We start from the raw sequence: 23,896 nt of genomic DNA, 5'->3' as shown, positions 1-23,896 counted from the left end.
GGGCAGTAGGCGGGGTGCACCTTGAACTGGTTGCCAGCCAATTGCAGGGCGCACATAGACGAACACCCACACCACGATCACACCCTGTGATGCGTGTTTTTGGAACGCGGGGGTGGGGGGGGGGGCAGAGTACCCGGAGAAAACCCACGCAGGCATGGGAAATAAATGCAAACTCCACAAAGGAACACAAAGGAATTATTATTAATAATAATAATTATTAGTATTAATAATAATAATAATAACAACATTAATAATAATAATAATAATAATAATAATAATAATAATAATTAACATCATCATCATAATACGTGTTCATTCACAGAAAAAATACTGAAAGGACGAATTGGAGTGTTACTTCGTGGCCTCCGGCATTATTTAAAGCCACAAAAGTCCCACTTAGTTTTTGACCGCCGACAAAGTTGCTGTCTCTTTAAGAGCACGTGCACGTCCACTAAAGATGAAGAAGAGGAGGAAGAAAGAGAAAGAAGAGAAGGAGGAGGAAGAGGAAGAGGAAGAGGAGGAGGGCTCGGCCGAATGGCAGCTCTCGCGCATAGGCTCGTCTCACCTGCTCTTGAACACAACCCGAGTCGCCCGGCTCACCGCGGCGAGTAAAAAGTGTCCGGTCGAGGTTTCGCTCGGTTTTGACGCACATGGATCCTCACCAGCAGCATCCCCAGCCGTGGGCCCTCACAGGCTCTCCGGGGGCCCAACGCTCGGATTTGCGTCAGTAAGTGATTTGTCACACTCATGCCGGGTCCGCGTAAAATGGAATACGCTGTCTCTTAGCCCCCTTTGGACACAAACAATGGCACCATTTGGGTCGTTTTACGCATTGGATCTATTGTTATTATCCTCACCGTAGGCCAGCATGGATGCTTGAAAGCAAGCAGACTGCAACAAATATAGTGTGAGAGAGAAAAAACACACACACCTCTGCTTGTTATTTGAATAAGATTACAAAAAAATGGAGCACACGGGCATTGAGGAGGTGAACCAAACTCACCAGCAGCAGCAACAGCAGCAGCAGCACGAACCCATCAGTTTCGGCATCGACCAGATCCTCAACACATCGGAGCAATCCCAGAGCGGCTGCATGCTTCCCAACCGGACCGGGGATACCGAGTACGCCGCGCTGGCCGCCGCCTCCAACGCCGTCTACGGCAACGGCTACGGCGGCGTGTACAACCCGGCTTGCTCCATGGGCTTGGCCGGCTCCTATAACGTCAACATGAACATGAACGTCAGTATGAACATGAACGTCAACGTCAACTCGGCGGCGGCGGGGGCGGCAGGGTCGGGGGCCGGCGGGGTGATCCGGGTCCCGGCGCACAGGCCCATGCCGCCACCGCCACCCCCACCGCCCAACTCGGCTGCCGGCGGGACCCATCAGCCGCCTCCGGGCCTCGGCCCGATGCCTGGCATGGGGCACATAGGCAATGGCAATTTTACCTTCCCCTGGATGGAGAGCAGCAGGAGGTTTGCCAAAGACAGACTAACAGGTAAATTACTGTTTTTTTTTCTTCAAATATTATATCATGTGCGTGTGTATGTGTGAATGTGCGTGTGTGTGTTTGTGTGCGTGTGTGTATGCATTGCCTGGTTGTGTTCAAAAGTGTTTTTTCACCAGAAAATTTATTATTCCAGTAAAACACATGAAGTAATTTTATGGCCCGCCAAATAGGCATTCCTAAAATATGTTTGTTCACAAATCTGTACTGAAAACGATGTAGTACAAACATAGTATGGGCGGGGGGGGGGGGGGGCAGTAGAATCCAAGAGGAACTTTTTCAAGATGAAGCTTCAGGATGTTCAGAGTCCCCAAATATCCACAAAAATGCTCGGAAACTGGTTTTGCATCGTACTTTTTGGGGAAAGTGTATAGCAAGAAGTGAACCACGAGAGAAATGGTTAAAATACGCCCAAAATCATGCATAAAAATGTGTTGTTGCATTCAAGCAGTATTGATAAAACAAGGGAAAAAAATCCGATATCAACAAAAAGCTCAAAAAACGTATGTAAAAATGCATCATTGTTTTTCACAACTTCAACACTCTAAAAACAATTATAAATCAAAAGAACTGTTACGAGAAGTCAAAAAACAAGCACGCAAATGCATCAATTCTTTGCGCCATTTTTGTGCTCTAAAAAGAACTACAAACCAAGAGGAGCGGTCACAAAAGCCCCCTCAAAATATGCACAAAATGCTATTAAAACGCACCTTTGCATCACCACACAAATTTAGGATAGCATTTGACAATACGTAAAGCCCAAAAGGAACTGGCACTAAAACAAAGCCCCACATTCTCATAAAACGTGTTTTTGCATCACATTTGAACATTTCACATGACCCTCAAACAAAAGGGAAATGGTCAAACCATGCTGTGAATGAGGAGGCGTATTTTAAAGTGTCACAAACGTGCTTAGATTTATACGTCATTTACCTATAGAACACACGTTTCAGGTTGGAGCCATCCACGTGGCTATTTGTTCATTTGTGTTTTGTTTGTATTTATTTTTAATACAGTAATAATAAAACACCACTATCTGCACACTAATGTTCATAAAATGTGTATGCAGTTAACGGAGGGAAAGACACCCCGTTCTTTTTTCAAGAAAAAAATAAACATCTTAGTTCATTGAACATTACACGAGACAATAGTGATGGTTCATGACAATATAGATGAAAAATATTAATACACCCCGCACCCCTAACACAATTTCTCCACTGGTGATGAATAAAGGATATTTAAGTCATTGTTAATTGTAAACGAATACTGTTTGTAGTATTAAAGAAACTGAATGCGGCACTGCTGCCAAGATGTCTGAAATGCAAAACAAGAAACAAACAAATTTTTCAAGAAATGCTTTCGTCTGCCATTTTATTCGATGGTGTATTTTTTCAAATTGTTGTCTATGCAAAACTGACCAATTACAGCGCACATTATTCGCAAATATGAATCCCTTTCCTTGTTATATATGAATCATATCAATGGCTTTTCGACTCGAAGTCACCAAGCTAAAATTATGGTAAACTCAATTGAAATAGAAAGAGCGTATGAAACCAAGTTTCTCGGATTAGTAATAGACTCAAAACTATGTTGGAAACCACATATCGATAACGTAAAAAGAAAAATAGCCAAGACCAGGGATCCTCTACAAAACCAAGGAAGTGCTAAATAAGAGATCTTTGTACACATTATACACTTCATTATTATGACCATATATGACCTACTCTGTGGAAATATGGGGAAATGCCTGCAAAACAAACACACTCCCTATTCTCAAACTACAAAAAAGCAATTCGAATTATTAATAGATCAAAATATACGGAACCCACAAATCCACTATTTATCAAATTAAATACGATGAAATTTTATGACCTGGTTGACTTTAAAATCGCCCAATTAATGTACAAAGCACACAATAACCTGCTCTGCCAAAACATTCAGAAGTTTTTTGAAATTCGAGAAAGCAACTATGAATTAAGAGGTACCAACTTATTCAAAAAACTCAAAACAAGAACAAACATCAAGCAAAGAAGTGTATCTAGCAAAGGTGTTAATCTGTGGAATAATCTCGAAACGGACCTAAAAACTAAAGTAAATCGCTTGCTGAGTGCAAAAACAAATTCAAAAAAATAGTACAACCTACATCAATCAGAGTTAAAATGATAAATTCTAAACATTAAATATAATGATAAATCAGAACTAAGTTGATAAATCGAGAAAGGTATTGAAATATCCATTATGAATACAAGAGAAAATTGACACAAGAGTGCCAGGGTGAGGATGTATATAATCCCGATACAAACCCAAAGTTGTAAAAATATCACGGTTAAGGGTAATGTATGAGCATTAATGGAGACTTCTTCTTACTTTTTCTTTTCTGATTGTTATAAAAATGATTTAGTAGATATAAACACATAACGGGGTAAGATAAGTTTTTTAATTCATCCTATTCCCTTGAACATAATAACTGTGTTGAATGAAGACTGATTTATTTCTTTTTACTTTTTTATCTACCTTATTTTCTGTCAAATTATTACTGTATATGTTTTAACTTCAATAAACAATAAACAAACAAACAAGTCGATATATGACGATGTATACTTTGACTACACTTCCTATACATTATTTATCCGTATTGTTGTGAAGCTCATGCTGAGCCAGGCTGTTGTCTTATACATAAAAAATATACAGTATATATTTAATAAGACGTGTAATGCTGGGGAACATATCATTCATATTCAGAACGGTTTTAAACGGTACTATTCATTAGTCAAGTGTGCGTATGTGTCACATGATCTCACAGTTACGAAGATGAAAATCCCCCCCCCCCCGTCCTTAGATATTGACCATTCTGTTCATTCGATGTGAGGAATTATTAATACTGATGTGTGTATGTGTGTGTGTGGAGAGGTGGGGGGGGGGGGTCAAATGCAAAAGGCTCCATTCGTTTCAAGACTCACTGATGATCCCTCCTTTTAATTCCTCCATTTTGTCGACGTCGGCCGCCCTATTGATCAGAAAATGGCGTCCAATTAAAAAGACACGAGCAGGAGAAGATTTGGGAGCGGGTGGGGTGGGACTGGGGAGGGGGAGCAAAAATGCACTATTTGGTTTGCACAATTTTGATTTTCGTCACACGTGACGTGTTTTTGTGCAAAATACTGAGTCATTACTGATAAGACTGTTTTATATGTTGCAGAAATTTACCACGTTTACAAATAGATGCAATTTCATTGCGTTTTCTGTTCATGGTTGGCTACACGTTGTTTTTTTTATTCTCTTTTACACATACTGTGAAAAGACGTTTTGTTGTTGTTGTTGTTTGAGTCATCAGATAAAATACCCATTTCTAAATTTTTTCGACCTTTCTGTAGGATATTATTTTTTATGTTCATGTTTGAACACACACACACACACACACACACACACACACAAACACACACACATTTTAACATACAAAGACGTTTTCATGTTTGGCTACTAAGTTCTATAGCTGTACAAATAAAAAAAGTGCAATATTTTTATTTTCATTTTCACACATTATTTTCTTTTGTTTTACCACTTATTTGTATGGTAATCGGTCATTTTATCATCTTATCGACATATACACTTAAAATCCAGTTCACATTTCTCGCATTGTTTCTCTCGTTTTTAATCTGTACTGTGGTTTGACGTTTTATTTATTTTGAATAGTTAATTTAATCTTCAAATTGTAGCCAAAATCTGATACCGAATTGTTCCATTGCGTTTTTCATGATGCATACGAGACGTTTTAAAGCCATCAATTACGTATAAAATAATAAAAACAATCCCAAAATTGTATAGTATGTCAATTTATATTTGGTTTTTATAATGAGACCTTGTTACTCAACATATTTTTACAATATTGCTGATAATGGGGGTGGGGGGCTAGATCACGATTTCAAGCTGTCACGTCTTTTTAACACAACGCATTTCCTTATTTGATTTGGAAAATACATACAGTAGGGTGCATTTTTAGTCCGATAAAGAGCCATTCCCCCTGATTGATCGTTGACACGCGCGGGCCATGCAGTCCGAGTAAGCCTCGTCGTCCTAATACGACACGCGACAATAAACAGAGCAGCCATCACGTCCACTTTGCTCACCATAAATAAATAAATAAACAAAAAGCAGCAGCAGCCTGCCTGAATGCCAGCCTCCTTTCTGCCTTGCGTCTCGCGCCTGCAACGACGCACGGTAATAAATAGAACTGCACAATATGTTCATGTTCTATTTCAATATCCCCGTTTGAATTCTTCACGGATTTATTTATTAGATTGCCGGAGAAAAGGTAATATCCGCAGTGGGGGGGAAGAGCCGCTTTGTCACCGAGAAGTGTTATTAAGTACATTACACACCCGCACGCCTCCTTATATTATACACGTCACATATTCTCTGCGGTAGCGTTTTGCTTTTGGTCGAATTGGGTTAGAGCCCAAACACGCACGTTTTGTCTTATTGGGAGAACACGATTTATGTTTTGTTTTTTTGTTTTGGGGGGGGGGGGTGCTTGCATTTAAGCCGGGAAAATAATTCATATTTCATAGACTCCACCTTCAGTGAGGGCTCTTAATATTTTAAACAGTCATAATGACCTATTGATTAGAGTGTTGTTTTTGTGAGATTGTATGTGTCCATCAATGGTGCAGTATTTCAGAGTGGGCACAAAAAATATAAATTCAGACATTTTTGAATTTGGTCTAAATTTGGAGGTTTCGAAAAATGTACCTTATTTAGTTTCACCTATTTACAATGCGGTGGATCCCCAGTATTTGCAAGCAAAATCCACATATAACTGACATTCATTTTAATCCATTGAAATAGTTTAACCCTCCCCTCCAAAAAATCTTCATAAACTGCCAATAGGCATTTTAAAAATCAAAAATAGGAGTTGACTCCCAAGATAGAACCCCCCAAAAAATAAATGACTAAATAAATAAATATTGGAGGAAAATCAGCAAATAGCTGAACCTGTGGGTGCACTGGAGTGAGTATGCAGGGGTCCAATGTACTGAGCTTTCTGAGGGGTGTCATCCATTGAAATACTGTATTTTCCAATCTGTTGGACCCTATTGGGTCGAGCATAATGGCATTGGGGCAGGGGTACAAAAAAACTTTTGTTCAGCCAATTTTCAAATCAATATTTTTGGAGGGGATGAAAAGTAATATATACATGTACTTTTTTTACATTCGAATACTTACAATCCTGTGCTTTCTTCGAGGTGTGGCATGTACAAATTGTAACCATTTAAAATAATCTTGCACCCATTACAACATTAGATCTGAAGAAAAATGTAGATTCATTTTCAGACCAATAAATTCTATCTGCAATTTTCAAAAATTTGCATAATCCCAAATTCACAATTTTTAAAAAATGTCTAAATTCAAGTTTACACAAACCCTTCGTTGTATCATATGCACCCTGAGTTGAGAACCTATGCAACCTAACCTAATGCAATGCATTCATTTGCAAGGTTTAAGCCATGAAAAGAATGTCACCGCTCAGTGTGTCCTTTTTTATGTGCCACACATGTAAGAATCCTGTTTAATGTTGTTTTCCTCTACCTAACAAAGTTTTAACATGTCTAAAAACATTAACAAATGTCAGCTATCATTGTGTTCCCTATATGCCAACAAAGAAGTTAACGTCAGGATTCATTCCTGTTTTTGGGCACGTTCTTAGATTTCACTGGAAAGAGGTCAAAGGAGTGAAATAGAAGGGGTTGCAAGAACATAAACATTGTGGGGTGGCATAATTGAAAAGCTAGGAACAGAATTTTTTTTAGGTCATTCTATGGACCTTACGTGGTATTGGTTCAAGTATAATGGCACTGCAAATAGGGAAACAGGGGTTGCAATAATTGTATTGTTTTGGGGGGAGGGGGGTGCGCAGCGTTAAAAAAATACGGGCAGGATGGTACAAGTCAATGGATGAACAAGGCATTTATCTGGTTGCATTTGAATTCCAGCTGTCTATTCAATCTTTTTCAGCAGTGACTCGAGTGTTCCTTTCTATGTGCCTGGCACTTTATTTAGGATGCAGATGGCCCAAAATAGCATCTAATGCCAAACATTTATATGGCCAGACACACTGATTGTGAGCCTAAACAGGCCTGCAAAGTCAGATGCTGACGTACTTGGACTCAAAAATTATAAAATGAAAAAAAAAGAAGATGACAATAAAATGTACACAGAGCTGAAATAGGCAAATACCCTGGAACCTGCTTATTGGAATAGACTGATGGTGAAATTTGGGGGTCCGCCAACATTTTCTAGAAAAACAGGGAAACAGTAAATCCAAAAATGAGATATCCTTAAATCCTGGGTCATGGACTCGCATCTTCAGGTAGCATCGATGGGATTCAAACCGACTAATGATAATGACGAAAAACTCACTCACAACCCCTGCCCCCCTGAAGAAATCTTTTAGTGGGGTATACAGTTGCCATTCACATAATTACGGACCATGAAACCTGATGATGTTCATTAAAAAAAGTGTAGAAGATTAGGTAGTGTCATTACTGAGCAATATGTCCCTAAATGCGCTTGTCATTACACGACGGCGTTCAAGTTGCAGCAATCCGTCTTGAAATCACAAAGCTCAGGAGCACCTTAGAACTCACCGCACTGTTGCCAAATAGTATCAGCGATGCTCACGGGACTCCTGAACAGATGTTTATACTCATTTGGGCTCCGGGTGATCTTTTTTTTGTTGGCCAAACAGTTGGAAAGAAACAACAAAAAAGCAAGATTGTTTCACGTACTATTGCTCTCTGTTACAGTAAGAGTGTGGCGAGTGGTTGGTTGGGCGAGTGGATCTATGGCCAAAAATGATCCTAAGTGGTTATTGTCACGTTGTGCCCGAAGCGATAGAATGATCGCTTCGTGCACAACAAAATAAGGAAGTGGATCCCCGAAATAGCAGACACGGAAAAGGTTTGTCAGAGAACAGACGAGGTTTAATACAAAAACAGAAAATACCCGTTCGGGAGAAACAACAAAAAGCGCTGGTCAAAAATAAGGACCAGGAATGAATTAAGGAGGTAACAAAAAACGCTTGCTGGAAAAATAGCAACTAGAATGAATTGACAACTATAGAAATTCACACGAGCACATATAAAGACGCGCAATTACAGCCACAAGGCTTCAAGGCAACGAATGGAATTAGTAGTAAGCGAGAGAATTGGCACGGCGTGGAATACTCCGGCAGTAAGACAACTGCCAGAGCGCACAAATAAAGCCCGTGTAATTAGTCCCCAATGGGTGACAGGTGTGTAGGTGGCAACAGGGCCTGCCCCCTGCTGGCAAACACGGGACGTGACAGTTATTAATACTTTCAATGAAAGTGAGCCAAGCAAGCAGGCAGGAAGAACAAAATGACAACATGCAAGTTCCCTGTTTGGGGGAACAAAAATGCTCAAGTAAAAGGAAAAAAATTGTCATTAATGCATAACTGTGGCATGTATTTTTTTAGATATGTTTGTTGATGTTAAAAATTATTTAAATCGAACAGAAGTTCATATTTTGGATCCTTCAAACTGGGTAGTGGGTGTGAAAACTGGCTAGTGATTTCTCAACTAAACTCAACTCAACTCAACCCCATTGTATTTATAGAGCACTTTCAAACAGCCATCGCTGCATACAGAGTGCTGTACATGGAGCAACTAACATATATACAACAATAGAGCTAAAAATCAATAACAAAGATGGTACAAAGCACGAAACAGTAAGACTAAGATCAGATCTGAGTCTTGCTGAGTCAAATGCCAAAGAATACAAGTGAGTTTTGAGGCGGGTTTTAAAGATGGGCAGCGAAGGGGCTTGCCGAATGTTCAGTGGGAGGTCATTCCAGAGAGAGGAACAGCAACGGAATTTCGGCTCTGAGTTTTCGTTTAGTTCTTGGTACTTCTAATAATGTCTGGTCCGCAGACCTGAGGCGCCAGGCAGGTGGTTGAGCTCAGAGAAGTAAGGTGGCGCAAAGTCCCAGAATAGAGCCCTGTAGAACACCACATGACAGTGGAGTAGTACGTGACTCAGAGTAGCCAAGGCTGACACAAAAGGTTCTGTCAGATAAATAGGACCTGAACCACTCAAGAGCACTACCGCCAATGCCCACCAAGTGCTGCAAACGAGTCAACAGAATACTGTGATCCAATGTATAAATTGCTGCAGTTAAATCCAATAAAATCAGACACACATAGTCTCCAGTGTCATTTGCCAGGAGGATATCATTAGAAACGCATAACAGGACTGAATCTGTGCTATGCATCGTCTTGAAACCTGACTGGAAGACCTTATGTTGTTTATGTTCATCCAAGAAAGATTTCAACTGCATGTGCACCACTTTTTCCAGAATTTGAAACAGGGGTCCTAGCTGTTGAAACCTTATTGACAATTTTCATTTGATTCTAACAGTCTTAAAAATATATTATTTTTAAAAGTGTTTTTAAAATAACTTTTCACTGTTTTTAATGACAATCCAGGGTGGCAGGACAGTTGACTGGTTAGCACGGCCACTTCACAGTGCAGAGGGGCAGGATTTGATTCTAGCCTTCCTGTTTGGAGTTTGCATGTTCTCTCTCAGCCTGTGTGGGTTTTCTCTGGGTATTACAGTTTCCTCCCACATTCCAAAAAAATGAATGGCAGGTTAATGGAACCCTCCAAGTTGTCCCTTCGGTGTGACTGGGGGTTGTTGTGCCCCGCGATCGGCTGGCAACCAGTTTTGGGCGTGCCCCGCCCACTGCCCGAATACAGCTGAGATAGGCTCCAACATGTTTCCCCCACCTTTGCCCATGAGAAAATGGATGGATGGATGACACTCCAGATTCATTTTCTTAGTGGACCCACTTATAAATTTTGCTTTCCTCATCGTCTAATTGCATAAGCCATCTTTGTTGGGAAAAAAAACGAAACACATTTTAGTGAGGTCCTTGGTTTTGTCGATTGATTTAGTAAGTTAAAAAAAAAGACATTGATGTACTTGGATGCATAATAACACGTTAGTTTCTAACCCCCACTTTTAATAGTGTTGTATAGAATTGTTTTATTCATCTGCTTTTATGGCGTGTATATGTCATTTTTCATCTTTAAAGCCCTCCTCAAAACTCACTTGTATTCTTTGGCGTTTGACTCAGCATGACTTAGATTTGCTCTTGATTTTACTGCTTGGTGCTTTCTACCGCCTTATTACTTATTACTTATTACTGATTCGTCTTACTGTTTATTGTATATGTTAAATCGCTCCATGTACAGCACTTTGTATGCAGCGATGGCTGTTTGAAAGTGCTCTATAAATACTGTTGACTTGACTTGACTTGACTTTGTTGTATTATCCTTGCCGATTTACCTGTTACCAACCCCCTTGACGCTATGGTGTTGATGCCGATTGACTGCTTTGAGTTGCCATCCTCAGCAATGCTATCTGTCACTTGTGTTACTCAACTGAAAGCATAATTGTCATTCAAATAGCCGGAGTTCATCATTCAGGCTTCTCCCTCATGTAATTCACCACCCAGGGCCGCCGATGGCGCCCGGCTGGCCGCTCTGCTCCAGATGCGGGACCTCACTGTGTCTCCCTTTCCTTTAGGGGAGCAGGCAGAGGAGAGCCGAGCACGAGAGGCCGCGGGGGGGCCGGGGAACGGGGCAGCGGCGGCCGGGCCCCTCTGCCCTCTCCCCAAGGGGGACATCAGCAGGGTCCCCGTCTGGAGCACGGTGGAGACCTTAGCTAAATGCTATTATCCCGAGTTCGCGCACCTGCGAGATGGCAATGGCCTCCTCGCAGACTATTCTTTCCCAAAGGGGGCTTGCCCAGGTGAGTCACCGCCTCACGGGAATGCACAACAAATTGGCATCACCCTCCTCATCCATGCACACCTTAAAAATGAATATTTCAAATAGGTGGGGCTTGCCCAGGTGTAGTCACCGCCTCAGCAACAAATGGAACTACCACCTCCTTTCCTATACAGTACACAACCTTGAACATTTTTTTAATCAAAATATGACTCGAACATACAAATACCTGCCAAGATGGTGCACCCACTCCCCGCTCCCTCTCACAGATGGTCTCAAAAAATAGCTGAAAAATAGTACAGAACCTATTTAACGGCATCAGCATGTTAAAAATTTAAAATAAAAATGTACAAGTTGTATGCATAACTATGCTGACTTTAGGGATCAATGTTTAATAGTACATGATCAAAACACACTCCTAAACATGTGCACCAAATAAGTCAAAATAAATAAAGCCCCAAATATTGCAAAACTCTCAAATATGTTGAAGAAAAAACCTTTAACAGCAACAGTGTGATAAAATAAAATATTTACAAGCTATACATTGAACAATTTTGCCTTTAAACATCAATGCAAACATGCTCAAGATAAGACAAAAAAAATGAGAACAAAAACAACCACCATATATATGGCACACCTCCTTCCCAATACACAATAGTTACAAAAATAGGAAGACAAAGCCTATTTAAACATTTGATTCCTGATATACACGAAACAAAACAAGTGACAAAACATCAAACAAAAATTAGAACCACAAACTAGATGGTGTAGCCCAGGGGTGCCCAAACCTTTTGGACAGAAGTTCTACTTTTCGATCAACTAACCTCCCGGGATCTACCCTTACCGGCACGCGCGCGCACACACGCACACATGCACACATGCACGCCATGATGAGAAACAGCCTGAAACGGAGGCATGCGAGGCACTTTTGCAACCTGTTAACTATCGTAGCGCACACATACAGTTTTAAAGTACCGGTACTTCCCTGGGCCCTCCTAGATTCCTATTCTTTGCCCATGCCCTCGGTGAATTGTACACGAAGCAAATTTTGAATGAGAATAATGACGATAAAAGATGGAGTGCAACAGTTCTGATCACAAGCTGCAATTGTTGACTGCTGAGCGCAAACAACTTCCAGTGACGTAATCACTTTATTTTATTTAAAAAATTTTTTTGGGTGAAAATGAGACTGATAGGATGATTAGGGTGCAGCATACATTAACACAAAACATATATATTACTAACATGTACAACGACACACAAATGGTTGGGGTTTTTTTTCTCCTCGACACTCCTCGGATCTACTCGGGACCTGTCTTAGATCTACCGGTAGATCAGGATCTACCTAATGGGCACCCCTGGTGTAGCCCTTCTCCTTAACCTAAAAGATGTCAGAAAAAAAGTCAATTTCAGGCATCATTCGGATAAAATAAAAAATAAAACTAATAAATGCATTCAAGGTGCCAGCACATATAAGCTACACTAAATTAACATGAGAGAGAAGGTGCACCACAGCTCTCCAGTACAGAACCTGGAAACATGGCCCGTTCAAAAAGCATTATTTAATCAGGCAAAGTTGATAAAACAATCAAGTTAAATGGAGCACCCCTCCCCCTATAGGCAACCTAAAAAATAGGACACTATGCATGTGTAATTGATATATCAGATATACTGTAACATACCAATGTACTTTAAAGCTTGCGCACCATCATTTGGGCATCCTTGATGAAGCCAATCTGAGATCATGCCACAAACATTGCTGACATGCCATGACAACAACTAGGGATGGACTGGTTGACGACACTTTCATGATCAACTGAGGAGAAAATTAACATTTAATCATTATTTTATTTTTTGAATAATTAATTTAAAGAGGGCAGCATGGCGGAGGTGCAGGGTTCGAGAATCCACTTCATGTGTGGAGTTTGCATGTTCTCCCAGTGCCTGCGTGTCTTTTCTCCGGGTATTTCGGTTTCCTCCCACATTCCAAAAACATGCACGGCAGGTTGATTGAATACTCTAAATTGTCCCTGTGTGTGAGTGTGAGTGCAAATGGGTGTTCGTCTCTGTGTGCCCTTCGATTGGCTGCCAACCAATTCAGGGTGTAGCCTGTCTACTCCCTGAAGACAGCTGGGGCAGGCTCCCGCATGCCTGCGATCCTCGTGAGGATGAAGTGGATCTGAAAATGGATGGATGGATCATTTCTGAGAAGCTGTGTTTTTCTGAATGGTACATTTTGTTGTTGCTGTTTTCCTGTTTTTCCCTACTCCATTCTACAAATTTTCCTTATGAGAAATGTGATTTTTATTGATTCACAGACAATCATAATTACAATCGTCCTCAACTGGCAGCTTCCAGGCCTTTCGCTCAGAGGCCCGAAATGTACCACAAAATTGGCAATCACTTCATCCAGTTAAGGACTGAAAAACAAACCAAATCTCCAGGGAAATTTTTTCTTCCTGGGTTTTGATGGTAATAACTGACCCGGGACATAAATCACCAGAGGCGGAAAAAAGTTGAGGTTTTAATAGGTTTTACCAAAGCAAGTTCCAAGTCCTAAAAGTGTCTCACTCAAGTCAAGTCATGTGACTCAAGTAGCCCCATCTCTACCAATCACTGCAATGATTTGTCAGTTTTTGCTTGTGTTTTACCACTCCAAAAAACAGCCTGCTCCTGTGTTTCTCCATTTTCCAGCCGCCCTGTCACCCTTCTCTGTGACCCGCCGCATCGGCCACCCGTACCAGAACCGCACGCCGCCCAAGCGGAAAAAGCCCCGCACGTCCTTCAGCCGAGTGCAGATCTGCGAATTGGAGAAACGCTTCCACCGGCAGAAGTACCTGGCGTCGGCCGAGCGTGCCACGCTGGCCAAGGCTCTCAAGATGACAGACGCCCAAGTTAAGACGTGGTTTCAGAACAGGCGAACAAAATGGCGGTAAGTGTCGTGATGCTCCACTGTTGAACTCCTACTAGATGCAGGCATTCCTAAACCACGGTGTGTGAGATTAAACATGTTATACTGTGTTTTGCTAAACAACAGGGCAAATGGTTGAAGGCTAGTGCAGTTTCAAAATTTTTACTCCTGTTCAAAATGGTAAAACATTAAGAGACCCAAAATTGAAAGAATCCTCAATAAAGCACATCATGACGCCCTTTTGTTTATGCGGTTGTCACAAGGAGAATGCAGTTTGAAATTTCCTATTTCCTATTCAAAATGGTCAAACATTCAGAACTGCAGGATAGCCTCTTCTTATTTTTTCAAAGTCATATTGCTAAGTAGAATTCAGTTGATATTGAAATCACCCATTCCTGTTAAAAATCATGGTAACATGTTGAGAGCTCATTGAAAAGGAAAAGATCTTAATTAAAGCACTTGATAATGGCCGGAGCTCACTGGAAATCCAAATAATCCGTATTTAAAGCATTTCATGAGGCTAGATGGTTTCTTCATGCCTGATTCGTTTGTTCAGAACTCTATATAATTAGAACTCAAGAAATGCAGCCCAAAACTGATCCATCAAACCAGCATGTGCACTTTTGTCAAGCCCTAAATGGACGCGCTTTGTTTTGCCCTTAGATCCAAAGTAGCTTCTGATGTTGCACAAAATGGCTGTTGCGGTTTAAACATCAGAGGCGCCTCGCAACACTGTGCGTACCTTTTTATTTTGCTTAGCTGGGCGGCCGGCAGAGGCCAGTTCGCTTGACCAAGCACAATTACCGGAGCCTCCTAAAAGGCCTTTTAGAATGCTGCTGTCCACAGCAATACTCAAAGCCTCTCACCGGAGACACGTGCATTCTCTGCACTTCATTCTTGCCGCTGTTTGCAATCGTTTGGAGGTGAACGTGTGATAAATCCAATTACCCCATGTCCTTAAAGTGACCGTGCCTTTAAAAAGCATATCTGAAGCCACGAGGCAACATGATGTTCACTCAAAAATGACAATTTTTGTTTTGGTTGTTTGTCAGCAAATAACCAAGGTGTTTACAGACTCACTTCTACAATAAGTGCTTTATAGGTATTGAACATATCTTCAAAACATTGAAAAAAAAAATCTGTGAACAGAACCGCAAGTATGGGCGGCTCCCCTGTTTGTTTGCTCGGCCAGTTTTATGACAGCTGGATTTAACAGCTGTACGGAATATTTGGTAGTCTGTTTTCATTTATTTATTTATTTATTTATTATACCTGTTGTTGAGTTTTTAAGTGCCGGTTACTGATGGCGACCGTTTTTTCCATCTCACACACACCAGGAATACACCATGATAATTAAAAAAAAAAAACTAACTGAAAGGAATAAACTACATTAAAACTCAGTATTTTCGGAAAAAAATCAAATAATGTAAAAATTAGTGATGTTCTATTCCACTTTTTTCCCAGACCAATACCAGTACAAGTATTCAGTCTGCTGAGGAGAATTTGGGTTTTTTTGCCCTAAGCATCAGGGGTAGTAAGTACTCCTGTACTCTTTAAAATAAGGCTGGAATTGGCCCGATACTGACACGTGGAATCGATACTCGCTCATCCTGAATAAAAACCACTATGAGAAGTAATCAAAACTAATTGAATTTGAAAAACACAACTAAAAAGAAGTATAAACTATGATTAAAATATTCATATGCAATCAAGACACCTATGCTGTACTGTATAATATATGGTCTAGTATTCAATATTTTGTATTGATATTATCATGTGCTTTGCAAAATTCATTCGTGGACCACAAAGTTGGTGGGTGAGCGGATGCTGGTCTGTCAAGGGGGGGAAGCTCAATTTCGGCCGACATCATAAAATGTGTCCATTTATTTATACGTGAATTGTACTCGCCATTCCTTTTCTAGAAAATGATCTGTGACCCTGTCATACCAACAATGCATCTTTTCCAGGGACTTAACGAGTGTCCCGCTGCTCGGTTAGGACGGAAACTGTGGTCAGTCTGCGAACACAAGCAACTACAATAAAACCCACCAGAAATAAAAGATTCATTTGTTCCTAGTCATTTTCAACAAAGAGCGTGTCGCGTAGATGATTAGAAGAAGGCTCCAGTTCAACTCAGAACAGAATGAGAATTGAAAAATGCTCCCACGGATGCGTACACTAAAAGATCGGTGATTGGCTCATTTTGTTGTCAATCAAAAAGAGATTCAGCCTCAGACAGATCATCCAATCATCATGCAGAAAAGCCGAGCGTCCGGGTCAGCCGATAGACGGCCACTGTCCATCGACTCCCAGAGACGCTGAGCGTCCGGTGGGCGGGACAAAACCAGCATTTATTCAATTGCTCGTCTCGTTTCAAAGCATTGGGACAATGGGCTCTGAACTCTCTCGACGCCCAGCGTCCGCGCTGTAAACGCTCAGCGTGCAGACAGTTTAAAGCACACTGAAGCTGCGGGAATGAATGAGAAGAGAGTCACGTCATAACCAATAATAAGAAGCTTATTTGGAACAAAAGTTGAGCGTGTTGTACCACATATTTAGTCAATGACATGTACACACAATTGTATGTACACATATACAGTATATTTGATCACTTATTTTTTGACATTTTAGGGGAAGCTGTGCTTCCCTTGCAGTCTTAGAGCAATCGCCTCTGCAACTAATGTACAGCAAACACCAATTTCAATGCCCAAAACTAAATTCAGCACAGACAAAATGGCGTGTCAAGACAAATAAGCGCACAGGCTTGAACCCACTTCCTCGTTTGACCGAGATTGATGCTGCCGCTGCCGTAGCAGTGTGCACCTGCTAGCCTCAACATGAGGGATGCGCTCATGTGACAAGCATGCTAACTAACAAGATGGTGATCGAATCAGCAGGCAGCCAACCATATTATGGTAATGCTGTTAGCAATAACGCGTGGCTAATGGCCGCAGCTTGCTGCGCGCGCCTGCGTGAGGGCCATACCTGCCCTAATCATTTTCTTCTTATAGCTATTAGCACAGCATTTCACTCCAGCCTGGTTATTGATTTTTGATATGGATATTGATCAAAACATACTATAGACTTAAATGGGCTGCACTACTCGGCTACCATCAGCAGAGGCGCTGTTGAGTTACTCTTGACTATTTTGCAAAATAAAGAACAACAGTCAGCTATGAGAGGTTGAGTTTATTAAAAAAATAGAAATAGTGTGCTCTCTAAGTGTATACATAGTGGATATAAAATATGAAATATGTGGTTTATCAGTTAATTTATATGGATGCATATTGCTTGGAAATGGATTGGATGGATTTTAAGTCCAACTTAAATTGTAAGTTTTGACTTAGGTCATCCATTCAACTTAATGCCTTTATTCATTTAAGGTTGAAAATCTTTGGTTGTACTTGAATAATTTGCATATTTTAATGTAATAATTTGTATGATTCCACTTCATAGGTTTCCTTAAGAACCTTTTAACTTGAGTTTCAGTTGCCCTAAGATTTACATGTAATTTGTTGTGTGCGTGTGTGTGTGTGTGTGTGTGTGTGTGCGTGTGTGTGTGTGTGTGTGTGTGTGTGTGTGTGTGTGTGCCTCGATGGGATCACCACCTATCGTGGTGAAGCACTTTGCGCGTCTCCATGACCCCTAGAGCTATGTCGGCAGAAGTCCCGCACTCCTGGCAGGGTCACCCAAGCCGAACAGGTCAAAGGGTAGAGGCCAGACAAAGAGTGATCCCAAACCGGCACCTGGGGGCAGGCATAGGCGCAGTCCAACAGACCGGACTACCGGCAGCCCCCTGCAACTCTTGCCAGGAGAAGGTCGTCATGGGTACCCTCATGCCACCGGAAACCACCTGGCAGGAGTGAAGATGGTGGGAGTGAGGACTGTGCACCCACACCCTCACCTTAATCCGAACCTTTGCGCAAGCTTCTTCTCTTCTTCAGCTTCGTGCGTGTGTGTGTGTGTGTGTTTATCCTTTTTTAGGGAAATTACAGACCCTCAGGTAAAATTACTTGCTTTTGTCTAAAGTCAGTCCGCCCATGGGATAAGGTGCATCTTAATATATGCATGTACAACATGCAAAATGCCTCCTTGAATCCATCTGAGAGATGGTTTCTGACAAGCTGTGCTCCTGTGTTTGGTTCGCAACAGCCAGGTTCTGTAGTTAAATTTTTCATATAAAGCTACTCTTCTGCAAAATCAGAGTCGCGGGTAATCCAACCACCTCACGACATGCCGTACAACACGCGCATCTCCATGTTAACACGTGTAACGCTGCGCCGCCCACCTCCCTGCCTGCCAGTCAGGTTTCCTCGTCGCTAACACTTGCCACTCAGCTAGATCAGCTGTCATCTCGCCCTCCCAATCCCCCGACACAGGTGGCGAGGAAATAAAAATGCTTATGTGCAGTTTTCTCCATGGCATGTTAACACTCAAACAATACTTGTAATGTCGACATGGCTACCAGTTATTTTGCGTTTGTCTCACATCCCCACCATTTGTCTGTTGTTTGATTCGACTCTCACTGGACGAAACCATTAGTCAAGTTAAGTCAAGTCAAGTCAACTTTATTGTCAAATGTGCTCTATGTGCAACATACAGCACAAATTTAATTACTTTCCTCTCAACCACAGGAAAGAGAGAGGAGCCGCTGCGGGTGCCCGCGCTGCCATAAAATGAACAGTTAATATAAAATGACAAAATAACACAACACATAAAAGACACCTCTAGTCGTGCAATCTCAACCACTTTTTCTGCATACATGTTGTTGTTTGAAGCAGTTACAGATGAAAGAAGAGCGAATCAAAGTGTCCTTTCACCAGTGGATCAAAGATGTCTGCTGAAAATGTGCACATATCCGCTACAAGCTAAGTTTGAAGCTGCCACGTCCATTGACGAAAAAGCGCTCACTTCTCTTTTCCCATGTAAATCCGCTTCAATTCCCAGCCGCGACTCCCAGTTCTACATACGCATCGGCCCTTAGCGCTGACCCTCCTCTCTTCTCATTGTCGACTACACAAGCATCCATCCAGCCGCAGACTGTCCAACAGCAACGACCTTTTCTGCTGAACAAAGCAGGGCTGTGAAAATGCTGAACATTACAGGCGCAAAACAAAATCGCTCTGGGGCTGTCCAGCAACAACAGTCAAATGGCGCCGACATTCCTCCCAATCAAAATCAGTGGTGGTACATGCGTGCTGCCGAGAAGGCGCAACATCCAGGCACAGATTCTTCTCCTTTGACGTGGAAAAAAAAATGTTGAAAACAATCCACAGCAGGTCAACACGACGTAACAACAAACACAATGTGACAAACGAAACACTAAATCAACCCAAAAAAAAATACATAACAAGACCCTTGAACAGCATTTGCCAACGGCACATCTTGGGAAAAAAAACAAAAACACAAAACCACAACTTCTACTGCCACAGAGCATACTTTCACACTGCCTGTGAAAATACCTTTTCACCTTGTTTTTGTGATATGTGCAAGATTACTCAGGTCTTTTACTGCTAAAATATTCAATTTTGCTGAGTTCAACATGAAAGGAAAACATGTAAATGCCAGATGTGTCTGCTGTTAGCTGTGTAAGACAAAGCCTCTTTTACACTGACTTTGAAAGCATATTTTTGTGTCGCTGTTCTGCGTGAAAGGTAGGGTAGAGCCAACGGTTGGGTAGAGCCAACATAGAAATTTCCTCTTTCGGTCCGGTATCACAGTCATAACAGAGTTGGGATGCCACCTGTGTGTAAGTGTATTTTGCATTGCTGGGATCCCATGTTGATGCGTGAAAGTTACTGCAATATCCTGCTGTGCTGGATTCTCTGTTTAAGGCACAGAAGGATACATGTCAGCTCTACTGTTATGGATGCCAATAGCCTGTAGGATCTCTGTGTGAAAGAGGCGACTTCCACAGCCACAAGGCCCATTAATGCCCATTCTTCCCAGATTTTTCCTTTTTTTCTGTTCAGTGTGAAAGGTAGTAACACAGAGTAGGCCACACAACATCCATCTTCAGAGAAGTACACTAGTATCAGAGCCCAAACTGATCTGAAGTTGAACACTTGATGCTAGCATCGCATGCACTGTCATGCATGTTAAAAAGTCTTGTCACTGTCCAATCAATGCTGACATGCTGTTCCTCAGCAAGATTGTACGATTGGCATGTGACGTGCTTAAACCAAGGAATTACTTGACATGACTTGCTTGAAATGTAGTTGGGACTTGACTTGACTGGCTTGGTTTTTGCCCTGGGAATCTGGGACTGACATTAAAGTTGCAGGTGAAAACTGAAGAATTATGGCTGACTTGCTCCCACTTCCTGCTGAAAGAACGAAGGTTTCACAAACTCGGTTTCTAAAACACTTCAATATCACTTTAATATTATCCAGGGCTTTGGTGTCATCTTGTTCTGTACTAGCAAATCCGTTTCCTTGTCTCTCTACCCACAGCAATGCTAAAACCCTCTCTGGTCTCTTCTACCCGATCAGGAGACAGACGGCAGAGGAGCGGGAGGCCGAGAGGCAGCAGGCCAACCGGCTCATGCTCCAGCTCCAGCAGGAAGCCTTCCAGAAGACCCTGAGCCAGCCCCTGCAGCCCGACCCGCTCTGCCTGCACAACTCCTCCCTGTACGCCTTGCAGAACCTGCAGCCCTGGGCGGATGACAATAAGGTGACGTCCGTCACCTCTGTGGCATCTGTTGTATGAATGTGTGTAAGCATGAGTGTGTGGGAAGGATTCTGCCAGGTCGAAACCAATGACTCCTTCTGAATGGACACAGTCTGGACCAAGAATGTACAGTACAGTACTTACCCCAAAAGTTCATGATATTGGGCTATGTTTTGAAGTTTTTATGAGTAGTCGAAGTGTTGAGTCATTTTCCTGCCTTACACCACATTTCCGCTTCCCCTTCAGCTGACGGTCTAAAAAGGCAGGAGGGACCCCCTAACTAATGGACACCTGTGTACATGCCCACCTATCAAGACTGATCCACCCCCCTACCTTTTTACTGCTGGAAGCTTCAAGAGGATGCAGACTTTTGTCCCCATGTCTGCAAAAAAACAAAAAACAAACAAAAAAATACCCACCTGGATTCTCCATATGACTTTGTACAATGTAGTAATAAAAGAAAATGCATGTTTAAATCCTTTTCTGTATGCGCTGGCTGGGAGTTCTGCTGTTTGCCAGCACTCCTCATGGACAAGGACTTCCTTACGACGGTCCATCTTAAAGGGTGTTTTATATTAAATGATATTGTGGCTTTTTGGGGAAATAATGACAATTTCTTGTGTTTCGTGTCAGTTTGTGTTCTGAGTCATGACAATTTGAGGTGGGACTAAAAGTGTCAAAAAGAGCACTTTAAAAACTGGAGCTTTAGTGTTTAACGTCAATCAAAAATGACAATTAAACAAAACATATTTTGATAAATAACAACAGAGTAAAAGTTAAAAACAATACAAACACACACAACACTAAAATAAGGGCTCAAGTATCATGCTGTGTTGAACACCATGGAATAAAAATGTGTTTTAAGTATGGTTTAAAAAAAAAAGAGTCTAATGTTACATAGTTTAGGGGAGAGAGAAAAAGCCCTATCCCCTATGAGCTTCCACTTTTTACACGAGTGGCTGCACAGCTGACCAGGGAAGCTAGGCAGGAGAGTGGTGATGAAGCAGCCCAGAAGGGAAAGATGGTGTGAGATCAAAGTGGCTAGCCTGTGATTTGTAGTTCATAGATTTCTAACTTCAAGCTCAAAGTGTAGCTCCACCATCAGCTCCAAGGTAACAAAATTTGGATTTACCATCGTCCAGTAGGGGAATGGATAATGGCTGGCTACTTTGCAAAAAAAGGGTGTGGAAAGTATGCTGTAATTATTGATGCTTGGGCTATTAGGACGCCACAGACATTGTGAAACGTGAGACCGGTTTTCAATTGTGAATTTTAAAACATGTCTTTGAGCAAATTGGGATAAGCTTTTGGATCGTTGCTGTTATTAGGCTTGTGTTGTCAAGGTGACAAAAAAACAAAGAAAAAAAAAGGACAGCGAGCAGCCGTAAACATTTTGTTATCAGCGGATCCACCCTATCGGCCAAATGTTTTTTCGGCCAAGTCATAACAAAAGATTAGCAATCTGAAAGGTGCAGTAAACACCTCATTCAGGTTCCCTGATCGTAAATGAGCCTTCGTCCTTGTGACATCACGCAGAACGGGCCACGACTTCACCTCCTCTTCACTAAAACTCAAGAGGCCTTCTTGTTTATCTTAGCAGACCAGTGTGTTCCAAAGCAGCATTTTGTGGCGCTTGGTGGCTTGTAAATGAGGCAGCGCGCTAGACAAATGGAGTGTATGTCCTCATCACTGTTTTGAGCTTTGGGGTTCAACTCTCGGCGCCGGCCTTCCTGTGCAGACTCACGTTGTGCTTTCTGGGATTTTTCAGGGACAGTCTGACAAGACTCTAATTTGCCAATAGGTGTGATTGTGAGTGTGAATGGAACACATAGGCATTACTCTCCAAAACTTTGGGACACGGGGTTTTCGGGTAATGTTTTAGGATAACCTTAAAATTCACAATGGCTTCTACAGGTCAGCTTCTTTTGACCGTCTTGAAAGTGTTGAATGCACATATCCAACTGTTCTGAGATTCAGTACTTTAGGCACAACTTCCTGTCCTCCCACAAGCAGCTGAACGGCAAAATTCACAACTGGTGTTTGATCCATGAATTGAACAAAACATTTCCTGGTTCATTTAGAATTGGTATTGAAACAGTCGTTTTTAATCATATGTTCACATTTTGACATCATGAAATCAGCATACAGATCCTTCAAATACTAAGTAGCCAGAAAATCTGGAACAGAGGTAGAGAGACTGTAAAGAGTCATAAAAAGTCATGAAAGTGGGCATCCTTGGAAATGTTCAAACCTGTAGCTATTTTGTTCTTCAGCTCCTTGCTGGAGAACAGCAAATAGTGCACAACGTAGTAAAACCCTGAGCAGAACGGCTGGGCGATTAATCGAAACTTTGATTTTGGCTTATCACAATCTTCAAAATGTTATAATCGAAGAAAAATGAATACCTTGCAGAATGGTCGCAGGTTTTCCCAGTAAACCCTAAGGCTTGTGGGGGAAAAATAAGGTAACAATAAATATTATATAGAGAGAAGGTAAATTCTTATTCACATTATTTGAATTTGGGCAAAGATGTAAGGCATCAAAGGAATGGATGTTGCAAAATGAAAATTGAGGCTTGAATTACACATATTTACTAGGCCATGATTTACGTGACAAAAAGAATAGTGTTCAACATGGAGGGATGAATGAGCATAAAACTATGACTGTAGTTTTGAGGAGTTGAATAAATGCAAGGTTTCAATGAAAAATGGTTTGATAAATTTAATTGTAATTTCAACACCACTCAAAATGATCGGGATATTTTTTTCCTGTCATTGCTCAGCCCTACTGAGCAATTGGTCACATGCATTCATTCAAGTTGAGAGGTCAAATTAAGGTCACTTTAAACGTCACTGAAATTTCACCTGAAACCTGTATTTCCCTGAACGTTTGGTGAATAGGATTAATGTTCCCTGTGACTGAATAGTGGAAACGAAGGCATCAATGTTTGCATGTCATTTTTGAAAAAAGCTTGGTGAAAATGTGCCTTACAAGACTA

General features: G+C 41.5%; 2 protein-coding genes across 4 annotated transcripts in view; both read left to right on the top strand.

The window, feature by feature from the left end:
- Positions 1-23,896, top strand: part of fgf24 (fibroblast growth factor 24) — a 231,495-nt gene that overhangs the window by 130,992 nt on the left and 76,607 nt on the right. The window lies entirely within an intron of this gene.
- Positions 471-21,968, top strand: tlx2 (T cell leukemia homeobox 2). 3 transcript variants are annotated; one of them, XM_052059884.1, is made up of 5 exons: positions 478-1,499; positions 11,116-11,340; positions 14,013-14,250; positions 20,721-20,901; positions 21,145-21,968. In XM_052059884.1, the coding sequence occupies exons 1-5, from the start codon at positions 965-967 to the stop codon at positions 21,154-21,156; spliced, it is 1,191 nt and encodes a 396-aa protein (XP_051915844.1). In that variant the 5' UTR covers positions 478-964; the 3' UTR covers positions 21,157-21,968. The 3 variants fall into 3 exon arrangements, with proteins under 3 accessions (XP_051915845.1, XP_051915843.1, XP_051915844.1); XM_052059883.1 differs by lacking the exon at positions 21,145-21,968 and having other exon boundaries at positions 473-1,499; positions 20,721-21,082; XM_052059885.1 differs by lacking the exons at positions 11,116-11,340; positions 21,145-21,968 and having other exon boundaries at positions 471-1,499; positions 20,721-21,084.

Source organism: Hippocampus zosterae, chromosome 1 (genome assembly GCF_025434085.1).
Source record: "Hippocampus zosterae strain Florida chromosome 1, ASM2543408v3, whole genome shotgun sequence".
NCBI lineage: Eukaryota > Metazoa > Chordata > Actinopteri > Syngnathiformes > Syngnathidae > Hippocampus > Hippocampus zosterae.
The sequence above is the reverse complement of the archived record's forward strand: the minus strand, read 5'-3'. Positions and strand labels throughout refer to the sequence as shown.